This window comes from Alternaria viburni, assembly GCF_023758015.1.
Source record: "Alternaria viburni strain BMP 2772 chromosome Unknown scaffold_16, whole genome shotgun sequence".
Classification (NCBI taxonomy): Eukaryota; Fungi; Ascomycota; class Dothideomycetes; order Pleosporales; family Pleosporaceae; genus Alternaria; species Alternaria viburni.
In genome coordinates this window covers 328,548-341,028 of record NW_026055785.1, presented here as the reverse complement: position 1 = coordinate 341,028, position 12,481 = coordinate 328,548, and the positions used below count along the sequence as shown (strand labels likewise).

Genomic DNA, 12,481 nt, shown 5'->3' with positions numbered 1-12,481 from the left:
GCGAGGCGGCACTGACGCTCAGATTATCCGCCTGGACTTCATAGCAGATGGCAGGCGCGACCGCAGTCCCAAGCTGATACCAGGCTCTAATTCGGACACGTCGTCACTTCCCGACTTCCACCTGCACTCTTCACCTTGCACCATAGTCCCTCACTACACACAGCGGCCATGGCGGAAGAAGCGCAGACAGTCAACCTCAAGATCCTTTCACCCTCGTCTGACTTCGAGGGTGGTGTCAACCTTGCAGACGTCCCCGCTTCCACCACGGTCAAAGAGCTCCGGAGCCGCATACAGGATGCCGCGCCCTCGAAGCCTGCCCCAGAGCGCATGCGCCTCATCTATCGCGGCAGAGTAGTGGCCAATGATGCCGATACGCTGAGCAATGTGTTTGGTATTGACAATGTAGGGCTACCAACCACGTGTGGTAAACGTAAGCTGATGGTGAATACAGCTACGTGAGAACAAGGACCAGAGCCTCCACTTGGTTCTGCGGGAGCTTCCGACTACTGGGAACCCTCCAACGTCACCTACGCCACGATCCGCGACTGTCCCGAACCCTTTCCGCCCTGCGCAAGCCCCGGCTGTACCCGCAAACCCTCTGCAGACGAACCCATTCCGCGCGCTGCCACAGGCTCGACCGCACTCGCTGCCACCACTACCACCGCACCACCATCATATCCCGGGCCAAGCAAACGCGGTTCCCATTCCTCTCCCTCTTCCCCCACAACTGCAACAACAGTTCACGCAGGCCATGGCGCAACAGGGACAGCAGAACAACGAGCCGACTCCAGATTCGACATCCCAGCAGCCAGGACCAGACGTACAGAGACCCGCGGATGCCGCTCAAGGACTGCCCAATCTCCCTGGAAATGGCGACCAACCATTACGACGCGAAGGCGTGGGTCCCAACGGGGCGCGATGGACAGTCACATACAACCAGGTCAATATACCTGCGCAGATTCGACAGCCCGTTCCTGCATTCGGTCTTGCTCCACCGCTAGCGTTTGGTCGTCCACCGGTCCCGCCAGGCGTTATTCCCTCAATGGGCCACGACAGTACCCAGCGCTTGTTGCCACGCATCCAGACAATCTTCCAGGAGGCACAACGCGAGATGGAAAACGTACGAACCTTGCTGCAGCCTGCGCGTCCATCAGAGACACAGACTGATCAACTTTCAATTTCAAACACCTCTCCCCTGAACCTACCGGTTTGGCGAATTGACCACATCCGTCAACACCTGAACACCATCAACCAGAACTTGAACGTTGTCGAGCGGGCTCTCGCCCTTCTCCCTACAGAACCCGAGGTGGTAGCGCTGAGACGTTCAGTAACCGAGATCAGAGTGGACGCACTAGAGTTGAACATCATACTCGATCGGCAACAAGGCGGAAGCCCCAGTCGATCAAGCATGTCCACAGCCATCAACACTCCGATTCTCGGACCTTCCTCTAGCACCATACCAGGCGCCCCGGTTATGACTCCAGCTGTGCCTACTACATCTCAACCACGGACACAGAACACTACTCAGGCAATGCCTCCAGATGCGCCAACGGAGTTGTTTCTCTTATCAAGCCCTCAGGGCCCGGTTGGCGTTCTATTCGATCAGCAAGGCACATACACCACTGCCCCCATGGTCTCGACACTTCCATTTCAGAGTTTTACGAACCAGTTTGCTCAGAACAGACAGCTCCTCAATGGACTTGGACAGCAGATAGCACGGGGGAATCCGCCCCCTGACCTTGAGCTGCATAGGCAGCTAGCCAACATGAGCCAGACCCAACGTCGGGACTGGATCCAGAATCAAACCCAAAACCAAAACCAGAATCAAAATCAGAATCAAGATCAGAATCAGAACCAAAACCAGAATCAAAACGCGAACGTAAACGTAAACCAACCAGAAGAGAACGATCGTATGGTCAACGTCGCTGGGCATATGTGGCTGATCTTCAAGCTGGCAGCATTCGTTTACTTCTTCTCAGGAGGTGGTGGCCTCTATAGACCTATCATGCTTGGTATCGTCGCAGGTGTGGTTTACCTAGCACAAGCCGGAATGTTTCAAGAGCAGTTCAACGTTGTTCGTCGTCACTTCGAGGCTCTTCTCCCTGTCGGAGCCTTGGCCGAACGCGTGGCTCAGCCCAACAACCAGCGCCAAACGCAACATCGAGGTAACCTATCACCCGAGGAAGCTGCGAGGAGGATACTGCAGCAGAGGAGGGATCAGAGATTTGGATGGGCCAGGGACACCATGCGTACAGTCGAACGCGCTTTTGCGCTGTTTGTTGCCAGCTTGTTTCCTGGTGTTGGAGAGCGGATGGTCCATGCGCAAGAGGAGAGGGAGAGACTCGAAAGGGTGGCAGCTCGAGAAGAGAGGGAACGCCAGGAGGAAGAGGCGAGAAGGAGGGAAGAAGAGGCCCAAGCACAGCGCGAGCAGAGAGATGAAAAGAAGACCGAGGCCGATCTCGAGCCACAAGATGAGTCGAATGCAAGTGTAGGCACCAAGGGCAAGGAGAGGGCAACTACAGAGGAAGAGGCTACTGCTCCGGGTCCTTCTTCATGATGTTATAAAGCGACATCATTATACGCAAGTAGCAATGCTCAGACAGATACCCTTGCATGAAGTCAATACATATTTCATTCACATTGCACCCTGGAATATGTCTCATCCGGTGCTACCTACCAAATTTCGATGCCACATCAGTCTTGTATACGCTCGCCAGCAGCGAGCCATAGTACGTGTAGAGTCTGCCATACCTTCGGTCCGATCATATCTTCTTTCAAATCATGTTCCGGTATTGACAATCTCTGTCGGCGACGGTGCAGAATATTGCGAATGTCTGACCCGGGGCGCGCCTGCCATGTTCAAGACAAGGGTCCATACTAGCGCACAACCAGCTAGCTCACCTCCACACGTGGATTGATGCACCGAGTAGCTCTCCGGCACCTCCATCTTCTTTCCTTTTGCCTAACGTCGCATCACAGGATCGGATCTTAGAAACATTCTTTTCGGAGCCCAGCGAACAGGCCGTGCTTGCTCTACATATCCGACGCTGGAGACCACATACGGTTAGCCACACTATGCCGGCGGCTTCCAGTCGAGGCAGAGGAACAGTCGTATATTATCGCGCAACATAGAGAAGCGTCGAAGAATGAATGCCAAACAAGCAGCATGTCTGAATTGCCGCAAAAGCAAAATCAAGTGTCGGCGCGAAGAAGGCGCGCCAATATGCGAGCGTTGCCAGAACGTCGGGATTGAATGCGTAATTCCTGAATTTCACATTGGTCGCCAAAAGGGCGTGAAGAAGTAAGCGAGGAGACATCAGGGCAAGGGCTAGACTGACTGTATCATAGCAAGCGATCGGGCCTAGAGAAGGCGATATACCAGGTTGAGGAAGCCATCAAAAAGAGGAAATCGGATGCAGCTACGAGTCAGAGTACGCTGCAGCAACTGCAGCAGCTTCTGAACGAGGCGCAAGGGGACGAAGACTCCAATCAAAACCCAAACACATCGCCTGCCTCAGAGGTGCATCCTCACATATCAGCCAGTAATCTTGTTGGTACTTCAAGCGACGATCAACTCGCTGTTGAAGATGTCGAGAACCCACTCCAGCTGCTCGCCCGGGCCTCGGATCTGCGGATTGCAACACCACAGTCATACAACCAGAGTACCGCCAGCCCTGAAGACAGATTCAATGGTAGCCAGCAGAGCGCTTTTCTCGACGTTCACCACTTTTTTCTGCCGATGAAAGCACATCTTGATCAGGGATCAGGCTTGGATCCGATTGATGTTGGGCTTGTGACCAAGGATGAAGCTGAGATGCTTCTACAGTAGTAAGTCTTGTCTCGAACCTCGAATTTAGATCCAAGAAAGTAACTCACAGCACCCAGCTTTCACAAAAAGCTAGCGCACACACGTTGGGGACTTGACCCGTTGGTACACACGCTGCCATTCGTTCGAAACCGCTCTGCCTTTTTGTTCACTACCTTGCTAGCCATGACCGCTATTTTCCTGCCGGAGACTTCGGCGCTGGCGAAGAGACTACTCTTGCACCGCAGATTCCTCGCCGAGCAAGTCATCACCCGAAAGTACAGATCTGTCGAAATCGTGCTAGCTTTCATGGTCAGTATTCCCTGGATGCCTCCGGGGTCGCATGCGAGCGACGACGATACGAGCCTCTATCTAGCTACAGCACTATCGATCGCGCTGGATCTAATGCTAGACAAAGTGATAACACCATCTACATCGTTCGACCAGGATCTCGTCAGACAGATACCGAAGTCCGAGTGTCTCCACGCGAGGAAAGCACTGGCAATGGACGGCTTCGAAGACGTCGACCCTAATTCAGAATGGGGCCAGCGACTTCTTCGCCGCAGAGAAAGGGTCTGGATTTCTTTGTTTGTCTTGGAGCGAGGAGTCTGCCTAGCCCGCGGGCGTAGCTACTGTGTCCCCAAGACATGCCTGATCCAATATTGCGACAAGTGGCACGACCATCGATGGGGCGATGCTCAGGATGGCCCGCTTGTATCCATGGCAGTCCTCCGCCGCGATCTTGACGACCTTTTTGCTGAGGTGCGTACGCGCTGTGATAACTATCGTCTTGCCGAAATAGGGACAAAGGTCGCTCAGGAGATCGACGGGTCTATCGAGAGCTTCTTCGACAGCTGGTCTCGCGCCTGGCCCTCCGTAATCGCTGATCCGGAGAGCAAAACACTACCTCCATATGTCGAAATCCTAGTTACACACACTCGGCTTTCAACCTACTCAATGCTCCTCAACCATCCAAGCGCACCTCCAGAAGTCAAACGTTCTTTCCGAAAGTCTGCACTATCATCCGCACTCAACGTTATGCGTGCGGCGATTCAAGGCGAGTCACGTCTCAAGTCGATGCCGAACAACACCGTTACGATGATTTGCTTCGCTGCAAGTATAGCGCTCGCTTTGAGTGCACCCGTGCCGGAGGCCGGCGGAAAGCAGAAGAGCCTTGCTCCAAGCGTTCGACATCTTATTGAAGATACCGCAACAGTTCTTGAGCGTATAGGCAGCACACCCATCCACCGGAACGGGGCTTCGGTCGTCTACGGTCGCTTCTTACGCGTTCTCGTCAAGCAGGCGCCGGAGATTGAGAGGCTACCACAATTGCCAGCCCACGATCCTGCACCGCCGTCGATGGCCATACCAGATCTTCTATCGCCGTCATACAAAGTGAATGATGCGATGCCTGAGAACCATACGATGGGGCCAGATCCTATATCCAGCTACTGGCCGGATACACTAGACTTCTCAGCCATGTCGTACAACGAAGTCAACGAGACTGTGACGAACTCGGATCTGTTTTCCACAGCGCTACTGGATCTTCCGTGGAACGATAGTAACCCATTGTGGACGGATTGGATGAATCTGCCGGACTTCAACTTCCCGTAAAGTAGTGCGCGATCCAGTTTAACGAACTTTCGTTATTTTCATGAGCTTCTCGGGAACTTTGAAGGATCCGAGACACGCAAAGTCATCTCCCGCTGCCCAGAACCTCGCGTCGGCGCGTGATGGAGCGGATGCAGACGGGACGCGTCGCCAAGCGCGAAGGAACTGAGAGAGGGGCGCGACCTCGGAATTCGCCAGAAGCTAAACCTCATGTGATTCTGCGGCAGATGAAGCCCCGCACCAAGCTCGAAAGTCGCTCCATCTTCGGTAGTTGAATTGACGCCGATGGATGTCAAATGTATGACGTTAGAGCTATTGCGCGGTCCACGCACGCGTCCGATGGCGTTCCTTCGGACAACAGTCGCAAAAGCTCTGCCTTTACTTCCAGAGTCGGTGCTTCTTGAGTCTCCTTAACCGATGATTTAACTTCACTGTTCTGCTGCTTCTGTTCACGCGCGTCACAATGGATTCATTACCTTCGTCGTACCGGCTGCTCGCAGCTCTGCCAGCGCGGTTATGTTCACAACGCCCTCTCCCCTCACAACTACGAGCCGCGCGACTCCCACCACGATGGCGATTCACGGGTCAACTGCGAAGCATCAGTCAAAGCGCTCCCATGATCGACCGCTCTAAATCAAAGCTTTTCAAAGATGCAGATGAAGCGGTCGCAGACGTACAACCGGGGTCCACAGTCCTGAGTGCGGGCTTTGGATTATGCGGTGTTGCAGACACGCTCATCGGAGCTATGAAGAAGCGCGGCCCGCAATCGCTACACTCCCTGACAGCCGTTTCCAACAATGCTGGAATTGAGGACGTAGGAGGCTTAGCGCTACTTACAAAAAGTGGACAAGTCAAGAAGCTCATCATTAGCTTTCTGGGAAACAACAAGGCGTTGGAGAAGCAATACTTGGGCGGTGATATCGAGATTGAGCTATGTCCACAGGGTACGCTTGCGGAGAGGATAAGAGCTGGCGGTGCGGGCATCCCAGCATTCTACACGCCCACCGCTGTCAACACGTTACTACAAGATGGAGAGATCCCTGCAAAGTTTGATAAAGACGGAAAGGCCGTTGGCTTTGGTCAGAAGAGGGAGGTCAGAGAGTTCAATGGCAAAAAGTTCCTCATGGAGACTGCATTGACCGGCGACGTTGCGATAATTCGAGCGCACAAAGCCGACGAGGCTGGCAACTGTGTCTTCAGGTAAGAGATCTCTCTCTCTCCGGTGCTCCAAGCATCGTTTCTGACAGCGACTGTAGATACACCACCAAAGCCTTCGGTCCCATCATGGCCAAAGCGGCCCGCCTCACCATTGTCGAAGCCGAAGAGATCGTCCCAATCGGTACCTTTGACGCGAACGACATCGACCTCCCCGGCATCTTCGTCGACCGCATCGTTCCTTCCACAGCTCCCAAGAACGTCGAGATCAAGAAGCTCCGGAAGTCCGCTGCTTCATCGGATGCATCATCCAAGAACGAGGCGGCAGAGCGTCGCGACCGAATCGCTCGCCGAGCAGCGAAGGAGCTGAAGCAAGGATACTACGTGAACTTGGGTGTCGGCATCCCAACGGCAGCAGCGTCTTTCGTGCCCGACGGCGTGAAGGTGTGGCTACAGTCCGAGAACGGTATCTTGGGCATGGGCCCCTACCCGACCGAAGAGGAGCTCGACCCAGATATCATCAATGCTGGAAAGGAGACAGTCACACTCCTGCCTGGCGCCTCAACATTCGACTCTGCAGAGTCATTCGGCATGATTCGTGGAGGCCACGTCGATGTCTCTATCCTAGGCGCTCTCCAAGTCAGTGCTTCCGGCGACCTAGCAAACTACATGGTGCCCGGAAAGGTTTTCAAGGGCATGGGCGGCGCCATGGATCTCGTCAGCAACCCAGAAGCTACCAAAGTAGTCGTCGCTACTGAGCATGTCGCGAAGGACGGATCAAGCAAGATCGTCCAGGAATGCAAGCTGCCGTTGACGGGAGCCAAGTGCGTTAGCACTATCATTACAGACATGTGTGTATTTGAGGTCAACCGGAAGCGTGGTACTTTGACGCTTACCGAGACTGCGCCTGGTGTGAGCGTTGAGGATGTCAAGGCAAAGACAGATGCTAGCTTTGAGGTTGCGCCTGATCTTAAGACCATGGAGTAGATATTTTGTGTAGTTTTGGCGTAGCATACCCAAGTGATGATCGTTGTCAATTTCCACACAAAACCCATCTTGAGCCGTGATGCAATTGTGAAGAAACGTGAACCATGCGACAAAGCTAAAAGAATTGACCCGTTTTCACGTCATTTTGATCGTCGTAGGCAGTTTGATCATCCAACAGATGTCTCATGACCCAAACAGAAAAACAAAGCATCGCGATCGCGATAGCCAGATCGTCGGTTACCCAAAGTACAAGCTTGGTGCTTTTGGTCGCTTCCAATAACAGCGCATGCATCACAGCACGCGCAATCTCCAAAACAGGACGTTGCGATAACAGAAAAGAAGCTTCAAACTATATTTCCATCGCACCTGGGCATGCAACAAAACCGTTGACGATCTCCCACGAGACTGGCACCTGGGAGTTCATCGTCGAGTTGGCATACCGAATTTCGGGGGCAGCCAAGCTGTCCAAGTGGGCGGCTGAAAGGCTTCGCACTGCTTGGTCCACGCTCCATCCAGCACCTGGGCACAACGAAAAGCTTGGTACCGCCGATCCGCGATCAGCCCTCCACATGCGCATTCATCAACAAACCACAAAACCCGCCATGTCATACCTCCATGGCTACACTCATCCGAGCTGCTATCCGCGACTCCTCCCTTATCTAATCCACGTCGGATTACAAAAGCCTTCGGGAACAGAACAACATCCGTTCCTCGTACAGCTAACGCCCGAGTCAGTAACGCTGATGTCAAGCCTGCCGATCGCTTGTCTGCCTTAAGAGCGCTATGCATGGTTTGGCATGGTTCAAGCATAAGCTTGGTGCAGTCGGGGTAGCCCTTCACTCGTCGGCAGCACAACTCCGCCAATCGCACAACAGATATTCCCGATTGTGCCGTGACCCTTGCGCCCGCCCCCATGGGGTCAGCATGGGTAGCGCCGTTTCTGGGCAGTTCGGGCGGCGGCGGTGGTTGCGGTGTACATGGCGCTACCGGGAGCCCGTTGAGGAGGGAGGGGGAATAAGTAAGCTGGTCGCGCACTCGGGGTTTCTTGTCAACGCTTTTCTTGAGCTGCGTTCCAGATTCTGTTTTCTCTGCTTGTACCAATTGGGGTTTCTGAGGTTGTTCAACATGAGCCTGGATAAGATGCACGATGAGAAATTCGAGAATGGGAGTGGGAGTGAGCGGTTGGAGGCGGGGTTTGGTGGGGATGGGAAAGCAGCGAAGACGCTGTTGTTCAAGATGGATGTTCGGTATGTTTAACTTCTTCGATCTACTACTTTCTTTCAGAAGCATGGCGCTGACAGGCACAGCATCCTACCCGTTCTCGCCCTCCTCTTCCTGTGCTCCTTCATCGACCGTACGAATGTCGGCAATGCGAAGATCTTGGGTCTTGAGAAGGACATCAACATCAACGACCACCAATACTCAATCGGCCTGTGTGTCTTCTACGCCACGTATATCGCCAGTGAGCTGCCGTCGAATCTGGTGCTGAAGAAGATGTCGCCTAAGATCTGGCTGCCGCTCTTGACGGCGGTGTGGGGGATCTTGACAATGTGCCTTGGTTTCGTCACCAACTTTGCGTCATTCGTTACTGTTCGCGCATTGCTCGGTTGTGCCGAGGGTGGTTTATTGCCGGGCATGGTACTCTACCTTACTGGCTTCTACCGCAGACAAGAGTTGGCTTTGCGCATCGGTATATTCTATACAGCAGCGTCTCTATCGGGTGCTTTCGGTGGTCTGCTGGCCCGCGGACTTAACGCGATCGGACCCGCTGGAGGTCTTGAAGGGTAAGAGACAGCCCCGTGCTTCCAACAACAACAAATCGCTAATCTTATAAATAGTTGGCGATGGATCTTCATCGTGGAGGGCCTCCTGACCGTACTCGTCGGCGTATGCTCCGCGCTCTTCCTACCCAACTCCATCGAATCAGCCAAATTCCTCACCCCCGACGAGAAAGAGCACGCTCGATTCCGGCTCGGCGAGCAAAGCGCATCCCACGAGCGCTTCGACTGGGCAGAAGTCAAGCGCGGAGTATTCAACGTCCAAGTCTGGCTCACTGCATTGGCATACTTCGCCATCTTGAGCGGACTGTACAGCTTCGGTCTCTTCCTCCCTACCATCATAAACAACGGCTTCGCCAAGGACCCCAACGAGGCACAGCTCTGGACCGTCATCCCTTACGCTGTGGCATCAGTCTTCACAGTAGCAGTCGCCCTCCTATCCGATCGACTTGCCCTACGTGGCCCCATCATGCTATGTACCCTACCCGTTGCCATCATCGGCTACGGCGTCATCAGCTCATCCACCAACCCCAAGGTCCAATACGGTATGACTTTCCTCATGGCAACCGGCATGTACGCAACTGTACCGTGCATCCTCTCTTGGAACAGCAACAACTCCGCTGGCCACTACAAGCGCGCAACTACCTCTGCTTTACAGCTCGCTATTGCGAATGCAGGTGGTTTTGTGGCCAGTTTCGTGTATCCGAAGAGCGAGAAGGAGAATCATTTCCACAAGAGTCATAGCATCATGTTGGGACTGCTTTGCGCGGCTTGGGTTTTGTAAGTTTTTGAACTACTATCTTTGGCTGGAGCCTTTACTAACATCCTGATAGAATTGCTGCGAATGTTTTGTGGGTGCGGAAGATCAACAAGGATAAGGCGAGTGGGAAGTATGCTGAGTTTGAGGGCAGAGGCGATGACCGTGACCCGGACTTCATCATGGTTATGTAGGTTGAATAATGAAGTGGCTTCATCGTCGCCTAGTCTATTCAGAGCGAGCAAAGTTTCAAGTAGTGTCCCCATACTGCGTGATGTAACCCAAGGGACCGATCTAAGAGTACTTCAATCCCGATGTAGGCTCCAGGGTGTTCAGTCTTTTCCTAGGTTAACGTGCTTCCACGTCCTCATGGAGCGCAAGAAACTCAACCCTCGATGTCGTCAACAGACGCGACTGACTTCTGCTTCTGTACCTCATCCCGCTCATTTCCCAATTTCTCCTCTTCTACCTGTGTCAGGTTCTCCTGCTCCTTCTCCCAACCCACCAACCATTTGCACTTGGAATCGTCAGGCGCCAAATATAACGGACGCGTAACAGCCAGCCGCCAGTAACCCATACTCCTATCACTAATGCTGACCTGTGGGTCCTCATACGTGCTTTCGAGCGCATCAAAGAAGGCCGTGCACTCAGTCTGTAAGCCCAGAACGCGGAGGCACCGGAGAATACGCGTAATGCGAAGATGGTTATGGTCGAACCTAATGGCCCAGTTGGCGAACTTCTTGCGATAGTCTGGCGCGCGGACGATGTGGTATGGAAGGGGTTTGGATGCAGAGACATTGGTGTGGGAGCCTGGTGGGAAAGACGCTGATTCAGACGTTTCGCCTGGCTTCGACTCCGCTTCAGACTTGTTGGATACCATGAAACCGTAGAAGCTCAGCATGCGCTCGAAGCTTCGTCGTAGGTTCTGTCTTAGCTCACTCCGTGAACGGAACGCTTGCATCACTTCGAGGTTGACGACTGGGGCCTGTAGATGGTTAACATGCTGCCGACGTGATTGAAGGTGTCGTTGCATTCTCGCTATACCCTGGAGATATATGCGAGTCTGTGCTTCGACATGCGTTGATTTCAACTATAGCGAATACCTCCCGGGCACGATAACAGTAAATTGGAAAGCTTACTTCACTATTGTATGGAGAACCCTCTGGTAGCGGAAAGAGCATCTGAACATAGTTATGGGATGCTTCCAGTCTGCTGTCCGACCACGCTAGTATCTCATCGAGTTGGCGACCGAGGGCGTCCTTGGCGCGTACATCGGGATCGTAGAAGCGGATGATAAGTTGACTCTTGCCAGCGGTCGCAGCCTGACCAGTTTTTGAGGCGTCTGACAGGACCATTTTAGTGCGCTTGTTAGATACTGTAGAAGTTGAATATCGATGTCGCAAACAATGTATAAATTATGGGTGAGAGGTCAGAAGTACGCAGGTAAGGCTGCACCCTCACCATAAGGGTTTTGGGGCTGTGGGACAATGCTTGGCTGATGCTTTTCCGACGAGTGTTAGTCAGGACAATCGTTGCTCCAAATTCGAAATAGTATCATCTGTGGGGCGAAATGACAGCTGCTCACGATGGGTGTTGGAAGGAAAATGGTGGGGGATGCACTCGGTGGAAAATGGTTTCGTCTGAAAATGAGCTGCAAATGACTTGAAAATGATCTGCAACCAAAACCAGTGCACACAACCATGATTTTGCCATGATTACCAGACTATTTGCACATACAAGCATGTGCTGCGCATACAGTTTGCAAATTATGTTGAAATAAAAGCGTTGTTGCAATCACGATTCTGAATGGAGATGATTTGGTGTGACATACATTTGCCCTTAAAGTAACACTATAATCATTTTGCGGCAAATATCATTTCAGCCACAGCTCATCTGGGGATGCAGGTAATCTTGGGGGCTGGGCCATTCTGGTCTCACGGGTGCATCCTGGCTGCACCGGGTGCCGCTTCCTGGGCTGACCCCATCCATTCGTAGCAATTTACCCCTTCCGACCCATATCGAATACAGAAAGATATTCCGCGAACCAACCCCACGCCCAGCCCCCCTGATAACGATGCGCTCGATCCTCGGCCAACTTCATGACGTCCTCGACTGCAGCGCTTCCGCCCGATGTAGCGAAGATGTGCAGGCGTCGCAACACCCCCTCTCGTCCATCTCTTATTCCCGTCGCCGACGTCGCTGAACGGATAACACAGGCTGGCGATGTGTATTGAAACTGAGCCTGTCGGTTGGTCAGCCAGTGCGCATCGAACGATACGACAGGGGGCAGGACTAACTCCGAAGCTACCATCTTCGACACGCTAATCGCGAAGTCACATTACGTCTCGGCTTGCTATGTCTGGTTAGCTTTGACTTGGTGGGAATAAG

At 53.3% G+C, this 12,481-nt stretch overlaps 5 protein-coding genes across 5 annotated transcripts; 4 read left to right on the top strand and 1 right to left on the bottom strand.

Moving 5' to 3' along the window:
- Positions 1-168: 168 nt before the first annotated feature.
- Positions 169-2,557, top strand: J4E79_007446 (uncharacterized protein; the record flags this gene model as incomplete). The annotated part of the gene is made up of 2 exons (XM_049356312.1): positions 169-402; positions 452-2,557. 2 exons carry the CDS (start codon positions 169-171, stop codon positions 2,555-2,557), a joined length of 2,340 nt encoding a protein of 779 aa, XP_049209199.1.
- Positions 2,558-3,146: 589 nt separating this feature from the next.
- On the top strand, positions 3,147-5,419 carry J4E79_007445 (uncharacterized protein; the record flags this gene model as incomplete). Its single annotated transcript, XM_049356311.1, has 3 exons — positions 3,147-3,301; positions 3,349-3,828; positions 3,886-5,419. The coding sequence occupies 3 exons, from the start codon at positions 3,147-3,149 to the stop codon at positions 5,417-5,419; spliced, it is 2,169 nt and encodes a 722-aa protein (XP_049209198.1).
- A 460-nt stretch (positions 5,420-5,879) lies between these two features.
- On the top strand, positions 5,880-7,558 carry J4E79_007444 (uncharacterized protein; the record flags this gene model as incomplete). The annotated part of the gene is made up of 2 exons (XM_049356310.1): positions 5,880-6,616; positions 6,673-7,558. The coding sequence occupies 2 exons, from the start codon at positions 5,880-5,882 to the stop codon at positions 7,556-7,558; spliced, it is 1,623 nt and encodes a 540-aa protein (XP_049209197.1).
- A 1,125-nt stretch (positions 7,559-8,683) lies between these two features.
- J4E79_007443 (uncharacterized protein) lies at positions 8,684-10,287 on the top strand (the record flags this gene model as incomplete). The annotated part of the gene is made up of 4 exons (XM_049356309.1): positions 8,684-8,805; positions 8,866-9,342; positions 9,397-10,116; positions 10,170-10,287. The coding sequence occupies 4 exons, from the start codon at positions 8,684-8,686 to the stop codon at positions 10,285-10,287; spliced, it is 1,437 nt and encodes a 478-aa protein (XP_049209196.1).
- Positions 10,288-10,478: 191 nt separating this feature from the next.
- Positions 10,479-11,448, bottom strand: J4E79_007442 (uncharacterized protein; the record flags this gene model as incomplete). The annotated part of the gene is made up of 2 exons (XM_049356308.1): positions 10,479-11,078; positions 11,233-11,448. 2 exons carry the CDS (start codon positions 11,446-11,448, stop codon positions 10,479-10,481), a joined length of 816 nt encoding a protein of 271 aa, XP_049209195.1.
- Between the last annotated feature and the right edge of the window lie 1,033 nt (positions 11,449-12,481).